We start from the raw sequence: 19,507 nt of genomic DNA, 5'->3' as shown, positions 1-19,507 counted from the left end.
GATACGCTAACATGGAGCAGTTCTCTGCCAAATGCCCTTATTTTATAGCTAGTGCATTTGTTTGGGCAAAATGTTGACATAACAGTTAAAGACAACACATGTTATTGCAGAGCTGTCTCAAACATCAGTAATGGTGAGTTTTATTATTATCCCACCTCAATCTTCTTTGTGCAGCTTCTTCAAGGAAAACAGTAATTTAAATTAGTAGTCTTAGAGCAAGTTCCTTCCATGGATTAAACCTGTATCACTCTGACAGGGGAAGAGCTTGCTCTGATTTCCACCAGCAACAGGTCTAGCTTGCAGTGTTTTGTTTTCTTATTCTTGACTGTGAATACTGTTAAAATAAGTGTCTGTGCTGTGAAGAGTTGTGGTAGTTGCTGGTGTGTGTAAGTGAAGCTGACAAGGCTGTATGCCTCCAACAGGAGGGAACCATGGCCACCAGTAGGGCTGGTGATACACGCAGAGCACAAACCCTCTAGTTTATTTCCTTTGGTCGTTTTTGTGGGATTTTTTGGCAGTGGCAGAGACCTCAGTCCCTCTTGCTGATAACAGTGGCAGCAGCAACCAGCTTGGCTTTCCATGACTTAGAAGAGACAAAAAAGTGGGGCCATCTCTGGCAGTTGCTGCCTCTGTCACCTGCCTGCTTTGCTAATAGCTAGGGCCAAACTTAATGGAGTCTTTGGTGCTCAGAAGAGCTTTCCTCACTCAGACAGTGAACAGCTGGGGAGTGCTCTTGGGTAGCTCTAGGCAGAGTGTGTTTGGATGACATCTAATGCAGGAAGAGTACTGTTGCACAGTATGAATGTCAGTTATATTCCCTTTTCAATAAGCAAGCTCCTCAGTGTTAAATTCCTTATTCAAACACCTGCTAGGCAATACAGAGTAAAGAGTGTGATGAGTATGAGCATGGGGGAAATGAACAGACTGGATACAAGAACAAACAGAACAAGTGATGAACGTGCAAAACAATGACAAGCAGATGTCCACCATGGCTCTTATTCACTGAGACAGTTTATTCCAGTGCTTTGTTTGATACAGAAAATGTCAAGAAAAGCGCAGAGTTCAGTGATGAGGCTTCTTCCAGATAAACTTTCTGTACAAGCCAATAACCAAGTAAGTATTTGACTACCAGAAGCGGGTGGGACAAAACCTTTCCTGTTTACTTTACTTGTACCACTACAGCAGCATCAAAAGTCAGTGTCACTATTACTAGTCCTTATTTCCAAAGATGTCTAAGCAGTGATTCTGGGCTGAAGTCTTCTGGGATAACACTCAGATGCAGATGTCTGTGCTGTTTGAGGATGAGGCTTTCAACTTCTGGCAGTGCATGTCAGGGCACTGAAATTAACCTCCAGGTGTAAGGGTTAAAGTACCAGTCCTGCCTTTGTACTTTAAAGGGAGAAGAGAACAAGTGAGTTTTTTCAGGCTATTGTAGCTTCATTAATGCCAAGGGTCTGGGTTCAAGCAGATTTTAGGTCTACTGAAGTTCTTGGCCTATCAGCATAGGCATTAGTTTCCCACCCAAGGTACTCACAGACAGATGGGACTTCGAAATAATATATATACTCCTTATTAATAAAAGTCCTGGTCTTCTAAATCCAGTGATTTAGGAATATAAACCACATTGACTTCGTCATCAGAACTGGATTAATATTCATGAACCTTCAGCGAGGCTCCTATGCCTGACCCTTTGACAGTTTTGAAAATCTTTCTTGGAGTATTACTATTTAATTTGCTACATCAAAATATTTTTTCTGTTCGTAACTTAATGGCTTCCATTTAACAAATGTCAAATCTTGGCTGCTATTAGTCCAGAACACAGCGTGCTCTCTTGTGACATGAACTAAGACCACTAATGAAGCAAGGAATAAAGCCTGAATTAGGTTAGACTGTGGAAGCTCCCTACCTGTTGCTGTTTTCTTTAGACAAATATCCTTCCCACAGAAGAGTGAAGTCAGGTATAAAAATGTGCTCTGTAGACACGTACTTTGCTAAAGTTTCCTTTTGTAAGTAATAGATACCTTTTATGTCTTCTGCAAATCATGCTGAATAAAAAAGGCAATTTCCTTTGCAACTACAAAAATAATTTCCCAATGGCATTTTGCAAGCATTCACCTAACAGCGATGCTCTTTATCTTTCTTCCTTTTAAAATGTCAAGCAGATAAAAGTCTTCTAAATAGCATTCTTTCCTATTTTGATTAATTTTGCATAGTGTTTTCCCAGAAGCATTGATACTTACATAAACCTGAGTTCTGATTCTCTTCTGACTAAGACTTCCCGAAGTCTCTGGATCTTTGCCATTTCAAGCTCAATTTCCTCAGGCATCATTGTTGTTTCAGCCATTGAAATGATGTCAAGTTGATCTGTGTGTGAAAGCAGAGAAAATGAATTAAGCTAGTCAAACTGTCTTAATGGGTTTCCTTAGGAATGTAAATTTAATCACAGAGCTATCTGATGGGGTAATTAATGCAAGTAGTAATGCTACATTGACTGGTTTTTCTAGTGTTTTGCTTATTACTTCCAATATAACTATTTTGAAGTGAAAGAATCCCTAAGCCAGTGCCATATATTTTGTTAGTCAATCTATCATACCTCTAAGGAATCCCAGCCCAGTATGTAACTACAGCTACTGTTTCTTAATTGATACCACTGAAAACTCTGAAAGAACAGCCATAGACTGCTACAAAACTCACTCAGAGCAATTACTTCCAATTCTGAAGGCTCCTATCTTGGTTCAAGTGCTGGCAATGTAAACTGATGAAGGTTTCCCATCTTTAATTCTCATAGCTCTTCATGCTATTCCACCATCTCAGCTTGACTAACAGCTAAAGCCCAGATCCACTAGAGAGGAGCCAAGGATGTGATTAGAAATGACTTTGGGCCTAACTCCTCAAGGGGCTGAGTGTTTCTCACTAGAGCACTGAAATTAGTTGAGGAGGAAATAAACGCCACTTCACAGTAATTACTTGGCAACTGTTAAGGCCAGGATCCTTCTATGATTATTTCTCTATAATTGATGTATCACTACTTCTAATTCAGGGAGAAACAGGGCTATGAACTGTATTCATTGAAGGCAGAAGGAACCAATTTATAGAAGGTGGATTTGGGAAGGAGCAACTTGGCCTCTGGAAAGCCTTATTCCAAGGGTTCACCATACTTGGCCTTCATTTTGAACAACAATTTAGAGACTAAAAAATAGAGTGCCTGCATGTTTGGTACCCAAATGGAGACATATTCCTGAAAGCAGGCCTGTTTCAGCTGTATTGGTTTCAAAAAAGGAAAACTGAGAGGTCAAAAGGTACTCAGCATGATTATGCAGGAAACAGGAGACAAAAAGCATCAGGAAAAATAGCTGTCCAATTAATTGGAGATGAATTCCAAAGTCCCTCATGACAGACTAAGCACAAACAGCTGAGAAGAATTTCTGACAGAAACTTGGAGTAGGAATTAAAAGATCTCAACAAACAGCCCTTGCATGAGCTTAGTTCACAAACACCTGTTGTCTCAAAATGGCAACAAAGAAATTCTATAGTATATAAAGAAAAAACAGGAAAATATATATCTTTTTAAAGTTATCCTGATAGTATTGTCTGCAAGCTTTGGCTTCAATTCATAATGAAGGAAGTGGGTAAATAAATATTAAAAATCACTATTTTTTCCAAGATAACAGAATCTTGAAAAAAAAAATTGAGGCAGATTTTAAAATGTCCTTCATGAGAGAACATTTCTCAGTAGTTGTTTTTAAAACTCAAATTGTGAAACTGGTTGGTAAAGTAAGGCTATCATGTGTCTGAAGACACAACTGCCACCTGTAGAAGATGGATCTTCCTATTAGAAATCATTGCGTTTGTTGGGGTGTATTTAGTTGAGGTATAGCCTAGATGTCCGGCTGCACAGGGTAAAGTACATGAGTCTTCTGCAATCCCAGCCACTAAGTTAGATGTTGAAATAGAACCTAAAAGCCTTGGAAACTCTAGATCTGTTTGAGGAAGTCTGAACACCACTGAAAATACCTTAGGGGCTGACCCCACCCTTTCCCTCCCCTCACACCCTTACCTGGGTGTGTGGGAATGAGGAGTCATAGCAAAACCTTGAACCTATTTGCAGAGTACACGTGCTGTGCTACCACTAACAGATGGGCAGAATTATAATTTAATATTCACTAGGTGTTTATCAGACATCAGTCAAAAGAAACTAGAACAAAGGTTCTGTAAGTATAATTTTGCCTCTTGGTGCTTTTTGGGGTTGCGGAGTTATTTTAACGGCTTACAGCATAATTGGCTTTGGTGCAAATTTATTTTCCAAAATATTAAGTAAGAGATAGTAAGTTATTCTGATGCTACCATGAATTAAAGCCAATAATACTGGTAATTAGAAAGATAAGCCACAAATACATTACACATACATACTTATTTTAAAATAAGTTCTCAAGAGCTCAGAAAACAGGAAAACAACCTCTAACTATCTTATTTCCACTCTCCAACTCTAGCTGTAAATGCCCCAGTGTTACCCCTCGGATCAGATCAGCTGTCATACTGTGATTTCAATAATTCAGGAGGGGAATTGTGAACAAGCCTTATGCCCTCAGTACGTGCTTGAAGCCAACACAAAAATTAGTGTGGCAAGCAATAGTCTAGTCTGACCTCTTGCAGAACAGTCACAGAATCTCCTTCACATCCCACTCAATGTGTGCTTGAACCAGAAAAAAATATTTTTGAGAGCTACCCAAAATTATGCAATGTTTTCAAAAGAATCAAAAATATAAGCAAGACACCACAAGTTTCAAAGTAGAGGAAAATAAATATAGAAACCATAAGAAACTAGCTTGCAACTTGTCTGCAAATTTAGAAATGTAGCTAGAATAACAGAGATATATGGAGTGGTTTAGTTTATCTTCATAGCAGTGCAAGTGCTGTGAACATACTGTAAGGAGATTAATTCTCATGGAGATCTCAAACCAGAAGGTATATTGACAAGAGCTGGATTAAGGGAACTTTGACAGGAAAAACCAGACCAGGCAGTTGAAATGGGAAGAAATTTGAAGGTGAGGATACAGAGTAAACTGAATATGTAGACACCGTGGTCCTTGAAGAGATTAAAAGCCAGTTCTAGAGGGGTAGGCATGGTCTTCCATGGAGAAGGAACAGAAGTCAATCCATAGTTTATACACATTCATCTGTGCACTATTAAGGAATGATACCATTTCTGCACTGAATCTCCAGCTTTTCTAAACCTCCCTTCCTAACAGGTAAAGACTAAGTAGCTCCTTTGACAGCTGACAATTCTCTTTATATAGCTGAGTCCATAGATCTCATAAACCCAAAACAGCTGCATATACCACACACTTTGGCCCCCTCTTCAGAGTATGCATTTTTAAGGCAAGCTTTGAGGGAAAAGGCACAATTAGAACACTGTATTTCCCAAAAATCCTGAAATAGCAGAGCACAAGTGTGAGGACAGTCTAGAAATACAAGCCTCTGAAGAGGCCACAGGTCAGGATTCCCACCTCACACCTTCACCATTGTGATGCTTACAAATCACCAACCTATTCATGTCTGAATTTCTCTTCTAATATTGTGGATAATTGTTTGGCCTACCTGGCAGCAGCTATGCTAAAAGATAATTAATTATTTTTCATAAAATGGTTTGATCTCCTGGGATGTAAACTACTTGGGAAAGAATATGTTAACATTATTAAGCCTTTGAGTAATGCTCTATCTCTGTCCCAGTGACGAATGACACCTTTAGTGCTTTGAGACATGATTCTGAACAGTTTCACACAGGAGTCTCTTACCTTTTCATAAAACAAAGAAGAAAGGTTTCATTTTATTTAAAGCAGGCATGCATTAGGCAACTGTTTTTTAGTATATATTGTTATTAAGCTCTGTTTCTGGTAGTAAACCAAAATTCATGAAGAAAAAGTGGAGATGACACAGATTAGTCACAGCCAGCGACAGGATGAAGCTATTGTGTCTGCTTTACAAGCTCCAGGATAATTTTCAGTGACCAAGAAATAAGTAAAATATTATTACTGTATGCACAAAAATATTTTATCATTAAAACAATGACTAGATAGATGTAAAATTATCGAGCTTTTACATATAATGAGAGGGACTGAAGAGGTAAACCTGAAGCTATTTATACATACTTTTGCCTTAACTTAAATGCAGACTGGTGTAATTAAACTGGATATTAGCTAAATGATCACATTTTATCTTCAGTTTGCCAACCAGAAATGGAATGTTAGCCACCTGTGATGAAAAGTAACAACAACAAAAATAAAATGCCTATTAAGTCAGTATGTGCAAAGAAAACTTTAAAAGAAGCCTGAAGTGATACAATGAGAAATGGGAGAATGCATTAGACCTGGCGTCAATAGTTTCAGACAAATTGGTAAGGAATGCTGTGAGGAAAAACTAATTATCAGAAAAATCCTGCTGCTGTCACTTGATGTGAGCATTTTGTTCACTGAGCAGCTCATTGTGCTCTATAACCTTTAGCTGGTTTAATTCTAATTTGAGGGTTTTGTTGTCGCCATCTTTGTCAAAGACAGGCCATGGAGAAGGTGAAGGTGTATCAGTAACACAAAAGGTCCCAAACCTATGTGTAGGAACCCAAACCTGTGTCATTCTTATTCTGATGGTATGCACATACTGAATAGCAATTGGACCTCTATTCCATGAACACCTAAAGCAGCAGGCAGGCAATTTGCAATCTAGAGGCAGTAAGAGCTGAGTGCTGAATTGCTTACAGATACATAGCAGGTGTGTGGCAGAGCCAGTAGAAATTGTGCTGGATCACAGTGTCTCTTTGACATTGTTTATCCTTTTTCTTGCTTGTGAATCTGTTGCTGTTTGGAAACTATTGGTTACTCAGCCTTCAAGAGTCACCTCAGTCATTTAGCAACAGAAATGCTTCAGCATAGGTAAGGGTAATGACCCAGCTACTCTGCCACTTTTTTTTCATCTTTGACATGGATGGACCATCTTGAACAAGACTCTGTGTTCAATCCATGACTGCTGAGAGCTCTTTAAAGCATTGCAGTACAAATCAGCTGCATGGCTTCTCTAATGTGGATAACATTCAGCAATAAACGAGGCTGCTCAGCTCACTCAATTACAGTGCTTCAGTTGGAAATTATTTTAAGTCATTGTTAGACTGGATTTAAACTGAGCAATTTGAGGCCTATTTCCGTTCCCTTAAATTGTCCAATAATAAGATAGTCCTTGTCAAAATACTGTTAATGGCTAAGTTTTGTTCCACATCTGGGTCAGCGTTTTTTGGGCTTTCTCAAGAATTCTGTGAAATTAATCCTTTTTCACTTAAGTATATTAAATGTTAATAGAGCGTGGTGTAGCAAGTGCACTCTTACTGCTGTTTCAGGTATCAAAATCAAGATTTTCAAGGCCACTGTTAGTTGATGAGCCAAAGCAGAACTAAGCACAGGTTAGAGATGGGTGAAGAGAGACCAGATTGTGCAACTTAAAAACATCATACTGGGTAGAAATTGAAATAGTTGCATGAGGTATAAAACTAAATAGTGATAGTACAAAATATTCCAGATAAAAGATGTTCATGTGAAAAGAATCACATCATTCCTGCAGTTTGTCACTAGCTTGTCACCTGGTGGCACGAATGACTAGTCTTGTAGCCAGGCCTTTTACTATACCTTTTACCATTGCCTCAAATGCATTCAGAGGCCTAGAGTTGTTTGGTTTTTTTTCTCTTTGATTTAACCCATCTGGAGGAGTGGGCCAATAACTAACCTGTGCAGAAAAAAACTACATCTAATTTGTTTATTCCTAATCTAGCCTGCTGCAGCATTCTACTACTGTGAATCCTAATGATTAAATTTGGCATGTGTGTGGAATAGTATTTATTCATGTTTTATGCTGGAATTACCATATAAATATAGCTAATAGCTAAGTGCAATACAAGCAGCTGCAATATTTTTTGTTCCTGGCTTCCCTAACAGGCAGGCAACATTGTCCAATTTGGAATGGGTAGAATGGGGGAAAGGGGGAAGGTGGCACAGGATAGTACCAGTGTGGAAGTGACCTGACTGTCACGGTGCTGAGCACATCCCACCACTCCTGCTCATTTGACTACCTGAGCTCAGGGTTGTTTTGAACATGCTGCAGGTGTCTGGCTTTGAGAAGCCTCAGCAGAGTCTCCCCCTCCTTTCGTTCAGAAGCAGATTTCAAGCTGAGACACTGGCCCTTGGTCCTTGTTCCCCGGCCCCAGGGACCTGGATGTGACTTCACGCTTGACCTTGGGCCTGCCTTGTACTAGGGATTTGCCTGGAGATCTGGAGTATGGCTGACAGGCTGACCATGGTTGTTGTCACCAGACCTGCTCTGCTTTCCTTGCTCAGGTACCATTGGGGTGTGCTCTTACCACTGAGGACACTGTCCCCGCCCCTGCCAGCCTTGTTATAACTCTCAGCACAGGGCTTGCTTTCCTTTCAGAGCTGCCAGCCCTTCTTGTACCCAACGCTGATTCTCCACCAACGCTGATACTCCTCATGACTGCAGTGAACCCTGGACAAATGCTCACTTCATCAGGATTTCCCTTTCTTACTTTTGATGATTTCTGGAGAAATTCCAAAGGAATCTGCATATATAAATACAGACTGGGGGAACCAGTACATTTGTTTCGAAAGCAGTGCACAGGCATATTACCTGCTTCCATGTGCATTACATAAACTCAGTGCTTCACATTCTCTCTTTCCATGAAAAATGCTATGAGTATTTTTGTACTGGCTATGAGTCCCAATGTCTCTGAGATAGAAGCTGCTCTGCATGGGTATGAGGAATCAGTCCTCATCCTTCCGCAGAGTACAGTCCACAGGCCATTGCAGGGGGTTCTTCCCTCTGCTTGTCAATTGGCCCTCCTGTCTCATCTCTGGCACTGAAAACAGGCTAGTGATAACAGCCAATTTAGTAAAAGTTGGAATCGTGCTGCTGGTTGTACTAGGCCTCGGTAACCACCTAATAGGCTACACTGAGGCAACAGGAGTGCACAAACCTGACAAGTCATAACACTAGGAAAAAAGTAATCTCTAAAGACAATAGTGGTGTGCAGAGGCTTTTACTGGAGGAGCAAAAAGCTAAAGTTCTACTCCCCTTAGATGTGCTGCAGTTCTCAGTGTCACTTTGCTTCCACTGCTGAATACAGGAGATGACATAGCTTAATTTTGCTTCTAGCAGGAAGCTTTTTTTTTTTTTCTTTTCTTACTGTGCCTGTTTTTGAATCCCTATTAATACTTTTCCATGGGTTGAACAACACAGTTCTTTATTTTGGAATTACTGGCCTGTAGAGCCATGAAACACACTTTGAGCTGACACAAAGTAAGCACATCTACTTCACAGGTGGCTAGATGTGCTTTGTCCCTGCAAGTAATGGTGGCCAGAAACTTTCTGACAAAACTGAGACTGCTAGAAAATGCCAGAGAAGTGACATTCAGAGTATTTGGGAGATAACACCTTGGATTCAGTACATTTACTATGAAGACAAAAGGAATGCCTCTGTGTAAAGAGCCTGGTTTCCTGTCAGTGCATGAGGATCCAGAGCAGCCTTGCAGTTCTGGAGATGTTGCATTCTCCATAAAACCCTGAAAGCCAAAGTTGCAACTGAAGCACAGCTCCCAGGTGCACAGGAGGTAATCTTGGAGCCCTGAAATACTGGCTTGAACTAGGCATCAAAGCTTCCAATATTTTTGCCAGACAGCGGGGCACCTAGAAATCCCAAAGCTGTTTTTTCACATGCTCCATGTCTCAGGGTAAACTTCTGGGCTGGTTGATTCCTCTTACAGCTTGGCTTTGCCACAGGCACCTGTGAAATCTGGCATCTCTAGGGAACCCCTTTGGCAGGAAGGAACCAGAGATGCATACTGAAAGCTGATTAAATGCCAGGATTTCAGGGAATGTCACAGTCACCAAGTATCTCTGCTTCTGAACAGTCATTTGGGGAAGGAGAAAAAGAAAGTGGGGAATTTTTCTGATTTATGGAGAACTGTGGTGCATCTATGCTTCCAGTAAACCCGAAATACAAAGTACTGGCCACTGTAGCTCTGTACTGTGCTGTGTAAAGATCACTTCTGTTCTGACAGAAACTGCTAGACTAAAGCAATCCCTTCACATCTGTGGTCCATTCAGCAGCTTCTGTTAAGAGATTAGAATTTCATGTCTGTAGAGAGATACTGGTACAACTGTAAAGCAGCACATCTCTCCAAGATGATCAAAATTCTCACACATTTAACCTCGCCATTTGTGGAAGGAGAGGAAATCTTGCTTTCATAGTAATCACAGAATCACTTAGGTTGGAAAAGACCCTTAAGATCACCAAGTCCAGCACTGCCAAGTCCATCACTAAACCATGTCCCTAAGCAGCACATCTACATGTTTTTTGAACCTTTCCAGGAATGGCAATTCCACCACTTTCCTGGACAGCCTGTTCCAACGCTGGACCACCCTTTCAGTGAAGAAGTTTTTCCCAATATCCAACCTAAACCTCCTCTGGTGCAACATGAGGCCATTTCCTCTTGTCCTGCCAGTTGTTATCTAGGAGAAGAGACTGACCCCCACCTGCCTACAACCTCCTTTCAGGTAGATGTAGAGAGTAACAAGGTCCCCCCTTTAGCCTCCTTTTCTCCAGACCAAACCCCAGTTCCCCCAGCCACTCCTCATAAGACTTGTGTGCCCTAGACCCTTCCCCAGCCTCGTTGCCCTTCTCAAGGCATGCTCCAGCACCTCAGCGTCTCCCTTGTATTGGGCCCAAAACTGAACACAGGATTCGAGGTGTGGCCTCATCAGTGCTGAGTACAGGGGAACGATTGCTTCCCAAGTCCTGCTGGCCACACTGTTTTGGATGTAAGTCAGGATGCTGTTGGCCTTCTTGGCCACCTGGGCACACTGCTGGCTCATGTTCAGCCGGCTGTCAACCAACACCCTCAGATCCTTTCCCACCAGGCAGCTTCCCAACTACCCTTCCCCAAGCCTGTAGTGTTGGGTGGGGCTGTTGTGACCCAAGCGAAGGACCGAGCACTGAGCCTTGTTGAACCTCATACCATTGGCTTCAGCCCCTGGGTCCATCCTGTCCAGATCCCTCTGCAGAGCCTTCCTACCCTCAAGCAGATCAACACTGCCCCCCAACCTCGGTGTCATCTGCAAACTTGCTGAGTGTGCATTGGATCACCTCATCCAGATTATCGATAACGATACTAAACAGGACTGGCCCCAATACTGAGCCCTGGAGAACACCACTTGTGACCAGCCACCAGCTGGGTGTAACACCATTCATCACCATTCTAATGGTTAGAATCACTGGGAAAAGCACTGTTGCAGCACCAGCTGCAGTGAAAATACTCATTTATTTTGCAGCTGAAGGGAATAAAAAGTACTTTCTACCATCCCTTATGATGATAGCTACATTTTTACAGATTGCTTATGGAAATAAGTATTTTTTTTTTAAATCAAAATGAAAATCTTCGGATTGTAGGACATATTTAACAGCATTAGTAAAGACTAGGAAAGGCACAAGCAACCTAATAAGATGGATTTATTATATAGCAAATACACCAATATTGGAAGGTTGTGTTTCAAATTTTGCTGAATTAATTTTTTTACATTATTTTTATGATTAATTTTTTTGAATCAGCCAACCTTTGGAAGAAGTCATACCTGGGTACTATGGTTATTTATTTTGCTCTATTCATCTGCCTCTTCTCATTCAGTATTTGACAGCCTCTTGGTCTTGTTTAGTATTCAACATTGAATATCAAAGATAATGTTTCTGTAATATATGAAATTAGTCCTTCCTGTTTTCTAAGAACAGGCTACCATGACTTACAATGAGTATGTTCAGTTTTATGCATAGCTTGAATCTGTTATATTTATTTTCTGCCATCTTTGAACAGTCTGATCAGCATACACTAAGCATGTGTAAATAACTTCAAAATTATAAACAAAACAAGACTTCAAGTTTTCTTTTATGCAGAAACCTTAGCAGTAAGCCCTATACCATATAGACTCTGCAGGGGAGAAAGCAGCCAGGTTGAAAGGACAGGAAAGTGCGAGTTTGTCTTGTGGAGATGATTAGCTGCACGGGTCCCTTCTCCTAATCCAAGGCTCACTGAAGTCAACAGGAGACTTTCATTTCAGCTTATTTTTTTTCCTTTTTTTTGCACATGTCATATATAACTTGCCCTTTCAGCCATGCAGCTATTTTTGCCTTTGAAGGAGAGTAAGTTTGAAAAAGTCTTGGAAGTTCAGACTTGGCTTTTCAGAAATCTCTAGCAATCTGTTGGTATTCTCTAAAACTAACCACCTGATGAGTTTTGTGCAGCTAGGCTGTGATATGCTAGCCTTTGGTCAATGCTGAAGGGAAAAAAAATGCCAGAAAAAAGCAAAATAGTAAGACAGAATTGACGTTCGTAATTTTCTTGAATTCAACATATTTGGAACGCATCTTTGAATACCACATGTTAACAAAAAAAAACCCTGTTGCTAAAAACCACCAGAAGTCATTCTGTTTGCCATATAATTTCCTTCCAAGGTATATTAAATCACCTGATGTCACTGGAGATGGCTCTGTTCAATCAGTCATCTGTGGTCTGAGTGCAATAGCACAACTATAATATTGGGATTTATTTTGTCCAAGTCATTAATTTATTTTTTTTTTAATTATCACAGATTTACAGTCTAGACATATTACAACCTGAGTTACCACTTCAAAAGTGTCTGTCTCACGCTCCACCATATGACCCCATTTTAAAATTAGGTAAGCAGAGAATATAAAAAGCAATTGTCCACTGCATTTCCAAAATCACTGCTCTGTCTGTTCCATAACTAAGAGCCTCTTGTTATAAAAAGATTCTTTTAGTTGCTTCTCCTGTATATCCTTGTTCTTACCTTCAAGCTTTGACCTTTTATTTTTCATTATTTACCTTTGCAAAAAGCCTGTTGGCAGCAGTCTATTCTTTTCTATTTCAGGCTTCTGTACACTGTGGTCTCACTGAGATTTCTCTGGAAATATAAACGCCAGATTCACAGTGTTGAATATTAACTCCTTCCTCTAACTCTCAAAATCATTTTGGTTTCTATGGTATCAAAGTCTTGCACACTATGGCTCCTTTTACATCTGATATAAGTGCCTGTACCTGCCCAATGGCCAAATCAGAGTCTTAGTTGCTTCATGTCTTTTATGCTGTACTTCTGTAGATCAAGTACTATTGCACTGAAGAAAGGCTGGTTTAAAACCTGAACCTGAAAGAGATCCTGCTTTGAGTTTTCTAATTCAACTACATATTTCCAAGCAGAAATAGACATTCAGGCAATAAAAGTGATTGCTAATTAAGGATGGTCTTCAGTACTTTGAGAACTAGAAGTTTTATGGTTAAATGATGGTTCCAACTTTCCAATTTAGGGACCATTTTCTGCCCTTATTCCCTATTTAAAGATATATATCAGCACAAGTGCATAATGTTATGATCTATAAAGATCTTGCCTCTCAAAAAAAGCATCAATTAAATTGTCTTGTTTGTTATCCTGCAAAATTTATAAGCAGTAATTATTCTTGGCTTTGTCTTTTGTCAATTTATGACAGTGCCAATTTCCTAAGTGGGTAATTATGCAACCCTTTAATCTTACACTTCCCCCAGGAAAAAGATCTCTCCAGTCTTAAGAAACTGCTCTGTGCATAGAAGACTTCATTTTGGTTATAATGATATCCTGAAAAACAGCTCATCAATAGTTGTTCATCCTTTCCTGACAATGAAGACTCTGAATCTGCGCCACTCTGGAGTTCTTGCAGAAATCTAATGTGATGCATAGGACTTAATGTGATATTCAGACTTAATGTATCTTCAAATCTGCCATCCTGTATTTGGATGATAAATTCCATGTGTTCTATCATGCACTTAGGCTTCCAGGTTTCAGCATTCTCCTGACTTTTTATGCTGTCAAAATTGTGGTACTCTTCTACTTGGGAAGATGGAGATTTGGTTAGCTAAGAGGAAATTATCAAGGACAAGGGAAAGGATTGTGTATGTTACATTATACCAGCTGGTGTAAAGTTAAGCACACATGAAGAATAAGCTTAGGCTGGAAACAAGTAACTAACCAAAGCAGTAACATTCTGAAGCAGTCTTTCAAGTGGGATATTGGAGGAAAGAAACCAAAGTTGTTTTAAATTAAGATCAGAACATACAGATCTTTAAAGGGTGTGGCCTCATTTTGTGGGGAAAAATTCCAGACAGGTTCTGTGAATAAGCTCAGGTACTGTGACTGCAGTTACAAGAGGGCAGACTCAGGGAGAAGATTAATTTGACCATTATCTGGGGCTTTACACTTGCAGGTAGGATTTAGCTTTTTGGGGTCCAGTGTCCTCTGCAGTCAGACATTACCCACACAGATTCCAGATTTTTTTCTCCACGTATGAAGTCATAAGGATCCATCCCATCAAATTAAACTACCACTTCAAGATAGTGCACCATCTCTGCTTTCATATTCGTCCACCTGGAATTAAGGGTGTTTGCTTATGCAAGGAACTGGCTCGGTACAATAGGACAATTTGCTACCTAATTATCTGTAACTAGAATAATTTATTTTCTAGCTGTAAATCTGTGTATGATTTAGTGCTGGTTTATAGCATTATTGTGATTTACATGCAGGTTTTTTTCTACTACTAAGATTCTGCTAGCTTTCTCTATTTTTATATCACGTCTTTGATCTGTGACTCACAATACCCTGGATAGTCCCCTAAACAGTCAATTTTAGGGGGAGAGGGAGGACTTTTCCTCAATAGTAGCCCCTCTGGCCGCAGTTTAAAAAACTAATACAAACCATATTTACAGATCAGGAAACAGAATTTCAGCACTCACAGCAATAAATGCCTAAGGAGTCAGAATTAATATTGAGCTAAATGTTTCTTTGAAAATATAAGATAAATATAACTTCCTATGAAAGTCTTCCCATAAACAATGAAATAAAATCCCCAGGCCTGATTTGATTGTGCAGTAATATTAAGTCAAAAATACAGATTTTTTGAATGTGATTGAAATTTGCAGGAAGTGCTTCTGATGTAAATAAATTCAGGCAGAAGTATGTCCACTAACATAAATCATCCTAATGACACTCACAGACTGGGTCTTGAAAACCCTTAGGGCTTTTGACACTCCAATTATAGGGCTCAACCTTGCTACTTTGAAGTTGATTCCAAAACTCAGTCTAGGAAATTTGCATGCCCCAGCCAATTTCCATTACAGTCAATGATAACAAGCTTGCACACATCTCTTCAGCCTGTTAGAGGGCAATGCATAAAAATGAGGAAAACAGAATCATGAAAATAGCAAAGGGAGTTTGGAATTAATGTCTTTTCATAAAATCCTTTTTAACCTCAAGTCCCATTGAATTAAGAAACCCCAGAGACATTATTCTTGGATTCACATGCATTTCTCAGTTGAAACTGAATCCTCTGTTTTAATATAAATTACATCTCTGAGTTGAGACAGTTTTCAAATATCAGATTCTAAATTTGGTGGGTTTAACTTTTTTTTCTTATGGTGGCTGTGATAAGGTCACTACAGCTCACACCTTCAGATGCAAGCTGGTCCGCCAGTGCCTGCTCAGTAGCCAATGTAGTATCATGTCAGTATATTTCCTATCGCACATCAGACATAAAAATCTAGCAACACAGAGTCTTTGCTGGTGCCTCGGATATACTGATAGAGTGGAAAAAGGACTTGCTCACATACAGAAATTTTTCAGAGCAACTACAACACACTGGAAAGGCATCATCATGATTGGTGACCATTTCAGACTTCAGTTTCCAGCATTCCCAGTGCCTGAATTGAGCCATAAACTCTCTTCAAGACTAGTACAGTCCATTTGCAAAATAGCTTGTGGTATCTCATCCAGCCATTTTTGTTGCATATAGGGAAGGATTAAGTGGTTTTCAGTGGGATTTAAAGAAGAGCTGTCCATATAATTAGGTCTGCAGATAATTATGACAGACTTAAAGTATTGTGCAAGAACGTTTTCCAGACTTCCTACTGCTATTTCCAATTTTAAATAAACACTAGTTTGGGTATCAGTACCGCATTCCTTGTTGCCAGATGCTCTGACAACAGGATTTTTCACACGTTTGGCTGGTGGCTTTAGGTGAGGTGTGAATGCAATTTCCCCCAACCACATTACATGTCAGTCTGAAACTAAGCAACCTAATTTGTTGTGCTGAAATAATAGACTGTCATTTCTCCACCTCTTTCTAGGAGATGTACTGCTGTATATTTCATATCAGTGATTCTTCTTTTTTCTAACCTGATGGAAGAGTGCCCTCAATATCCCGGTAGGTCTAAAACCAGAAGCTTCTCCTAATATTCTGTTCTTCTGATTTCTCTCTCTTCTTTCTCCCCCTACACACAGATAAATAAATAACTCTCTGCAGATGAGACACATTAGCTGATCTTGCATGATATTGTTTCAGCATTTAAGTACTGCTTGCAGAAAACCCAGCGATTTAGCTTATTTGTTTGTGAATAACAAGTCATTACTACTGTTCAGCCTGCCTCAACCTGACCTGGATTTTGAGGAGTGGCAAGCAGCTTTGGTGCAGAGGTTGGTTCTCTCTGAGCTAGAGAACAAGGGCATCAGGCAAGGGGCTCCGCATCCAGCTGTGCTCTCTGCTTCCTCCTGGCTCAGGAAAAGCTGTGTAGTAATTTGCTGTGCATCTTTCCATTTCAACTTGCACCTGCCACACCTTTCCAGCAGCCAAGAGGGAGGACAGAGTAATGGCTGTGCCAGTTCCTCACCCCTCCCCACCTGCCTGTTTTAGGGAAGATAGAGGCCCCTAATCTGCTGTGCTTTATTCATAAGTAGCTCAGACCCCAGATTTGAGCAGCTTTGGGATGGAAAGGGAGCTGCTTACTTTCTTGAACAGCTGTTTCTTATCACAGTCACAGCTGTATCACATATCACAGCCTTAGAGAAGATTTTCTTAATTATATACCCAGCCTAGGAATGTGTTCTATTTAAAATCCTGCCCAGAGAAATTCTCAGTACTAAGGTAATATGTGACCCCATCCCCTCACACCAGGAAATGAAAGAGAATTCTCCCAGTTTTGCAAAAATCAATGTGTGAGATACAAATACTTGGTGCAAAGTTGGAGGTCTCTTATATGAGAAGCCAGCTTTCTTATGAGGGAGATCTTAGAAAAACAAAGTTTTTTTCATCTGAGCCCAGAATCTGATCTCAGTACATCTCCACATTACAAAAGCTTGAGGTCTAGATCCTTGACATATGCTGAACATGCGCATCCCCAGGAATCAGCCACCACAAAACCAACAGACCAGACTCCCGTATTTCTTAAGTGCTAATTCCCTATATGAATTAAACATAAGCTCAAAAAAGAGCTAGAAACAGATTTGTCATTCAGTAAAATATTAGGATGCCACCAGCATGAAATCTGTTGTTTTTAAAGTGAATTAAGCTAAATTGCTTCCTTTTTTCTTTCTCTTTCTGCCTCAGGTAATCTTTCCTATTCAATTCTTTGGCTTCACAATGAGATTTTCCTATTTCATTAGGTGTTTATACCTCCCCTGTTGCTCTATGAAAACTTCTTGCTACCAGCAAAGGAAATAAAATGGACTCTATTCAGGAAGTGTTATCAGATATACTGAATGGATAAAACACTCACTATAACCTGTCTCAGACCACTGTTCATATACGTTGCTATTGGCAGACTAATAATAGACCTTGCAGAAGTGTGACTTAAGTAAATTCTACAAGATTAAGTAATGAATTTACCTTTTGTTTGCAATTCTAAGCTCTGTTTACAAATTCTCATTTTTAATGGGAATTTATTTGTTAAAAAAAAAAAAAAAAGGTAAATTCCTTTTAATTACTTCCTCAGAAGTTACTATGCAAAGTTAATCACCTCCTGGATTAAGTAAGCCTTTGGTGACAAGTCTCATTTTTACCAGCCTTTCTTCTGAACTGATTATCTCTGACCTAATTTGTGTTGGTACAGACTGGGGTATAAACTAATACTCAAGTATAGTTGTAAACAGTCCATGCTATTTCATTTCCATGTGTTTGCATATTTTTCAGCTTATTTGCAACATTGAATACAAAATGTATCAAAATGAATACAAATCTCAAAATCTCCCATGCTGCCTCGTTCTTTCTTTCTTTGACACACCAGCCAATACCCATCTTATCCAGGCCAACATCTGATAATGCCCTGGTCTTGCCCACAAAAATGTCATTGCTACCCAGTCTTCTTGCACAGCATACAGAAAACTCTACAGTTTGCAGAAGTGCACTTTCTGTGGTTCCTAGAAACTGACGACAATTCTGATCCTCTGTTCTAGTAGATATAAAATGGTTTCTAGCTGGGATATTTTGCCTTTCTACCACTCCAGAATAAGGAAGCCTAGGGAAATTATTACAAGGATATTCTATGAGAAGGGGTTCTGTTTCCTGCTGCTTGTATATTTTAACTCCTGTGAATGGCAGTGGATGGCCTCCTTACAAACACACAAATTATTTGACTTCTAAGAAATGGCTTTTCTCCCTTGTGCAGAGTGAATGAAAACATGCTACAAGGACAATGTTTTCTTTACTGTAAATACCTATATATGTGGACTCACAAAAGGACAGGTTTTTCTTACGTGCAACACAGTGGCGTAATACCTTCGCAGCATGAAAACAGTTACATTAGATTTACTCTGTTGTGCCTAGCCATATAATTTTAAAACAATGAAATTAAGTGCTATGATTTTCTTCACTATAGGAAATTGTTACAAAGTTATTTTATATCCAGACTACTCAACATAAAAGGTAAACACAATAAAATTTCTTAACAATTACTGAGGAAAAAAATTCACATCAGCAATTATGAAATCACTGCAACAAAATAAAACTAGGAAGATGCTTGAAAAAATGGTTTGCCTGCCTAAGATTCCTGTTGGAACAGCTCTTGTACATGTTCTTTATTTTTGATAGGGAATTAGCCAAAAGCTTCAGCATCCTTGCATTGTACCTCTGCTGAACAGACACAACTTGGACTACACAGACTCAGAGTGCTTTATATGCATTAGGTGCGGTCTGTCCAGTCCTCAATTCACTGCAGTTTTGCATGTACAAGCCCTAGCATAGGAGTGCTGTGGTTTGTGTAATAGGTGGTGGTTTTTTTCCTTTGAATGAACATACTGAGGAGATGAGGCAGAGCAAGTTGCAGTAAAGAGAAGCAGAATCAAGGAAAGTGGATGAATTAAGCTCAGTCATTCATTCTAGTACACCATGCCTCTGTATCAGACAAGAATTGAATATAGTGGAAAATACTGCTGGAGCCAGTACAAGAACTCTGGCACTCATCTTGATCAGAATGCCATGGTAGTATACAGAAATAATTTCATAAAATATAGCCAAGCCTTGAAACAGGCCTCAGTTTTCCCCTCCTCCCCTAGTTATCGTACTAGTACTACTGCTACAAATACAAGAATA

At 39.7% G+C, this 19,507-nt stretch overlaps 1 protein-coding gene across 1 annotated transcript in view; it reads right to left on the bottom strand.

The window, feature by feature from the left end:
- BMERB1 (bMERB domain containing 1) overlaps positions 1 to 19,507 on the bottom strand; it is a 54,630-nt gene that overhangs the window by 23,524 nt on the left and 11,599 nt on the right. The window contains exon 2 of the mRNA XM_040592582.1: positions 2,241 to 2,364. Coding sequence (XP_040448516.1) covers positions 2,241 to 2,364 — 124 coding nt within the window. The remainder of the gene's footprint in view (positions 1 to 2,240; positions 2,365 to 19,507) is intronic.

This window comes from Falco naumanni, chromosome 4 (assembly GCF_017639655.2).
Source record: "Falco naumanni isolate bFalNau1 chromosome 4, bFalNau1.pat, whole genome shotgun sequence".
In the NCBI taxonomy this organism is placed as follows: Eukaryota; Metazoa; Chordata; class Aves; order Falconiformes; family Falconidae; genus Falco; species Falco naumanni.
The sequence above is the reverse complement of the archived record's forward strand: the minus strand, read 5'-3'. Positions and strand labels throughout refer to the sequence as shown.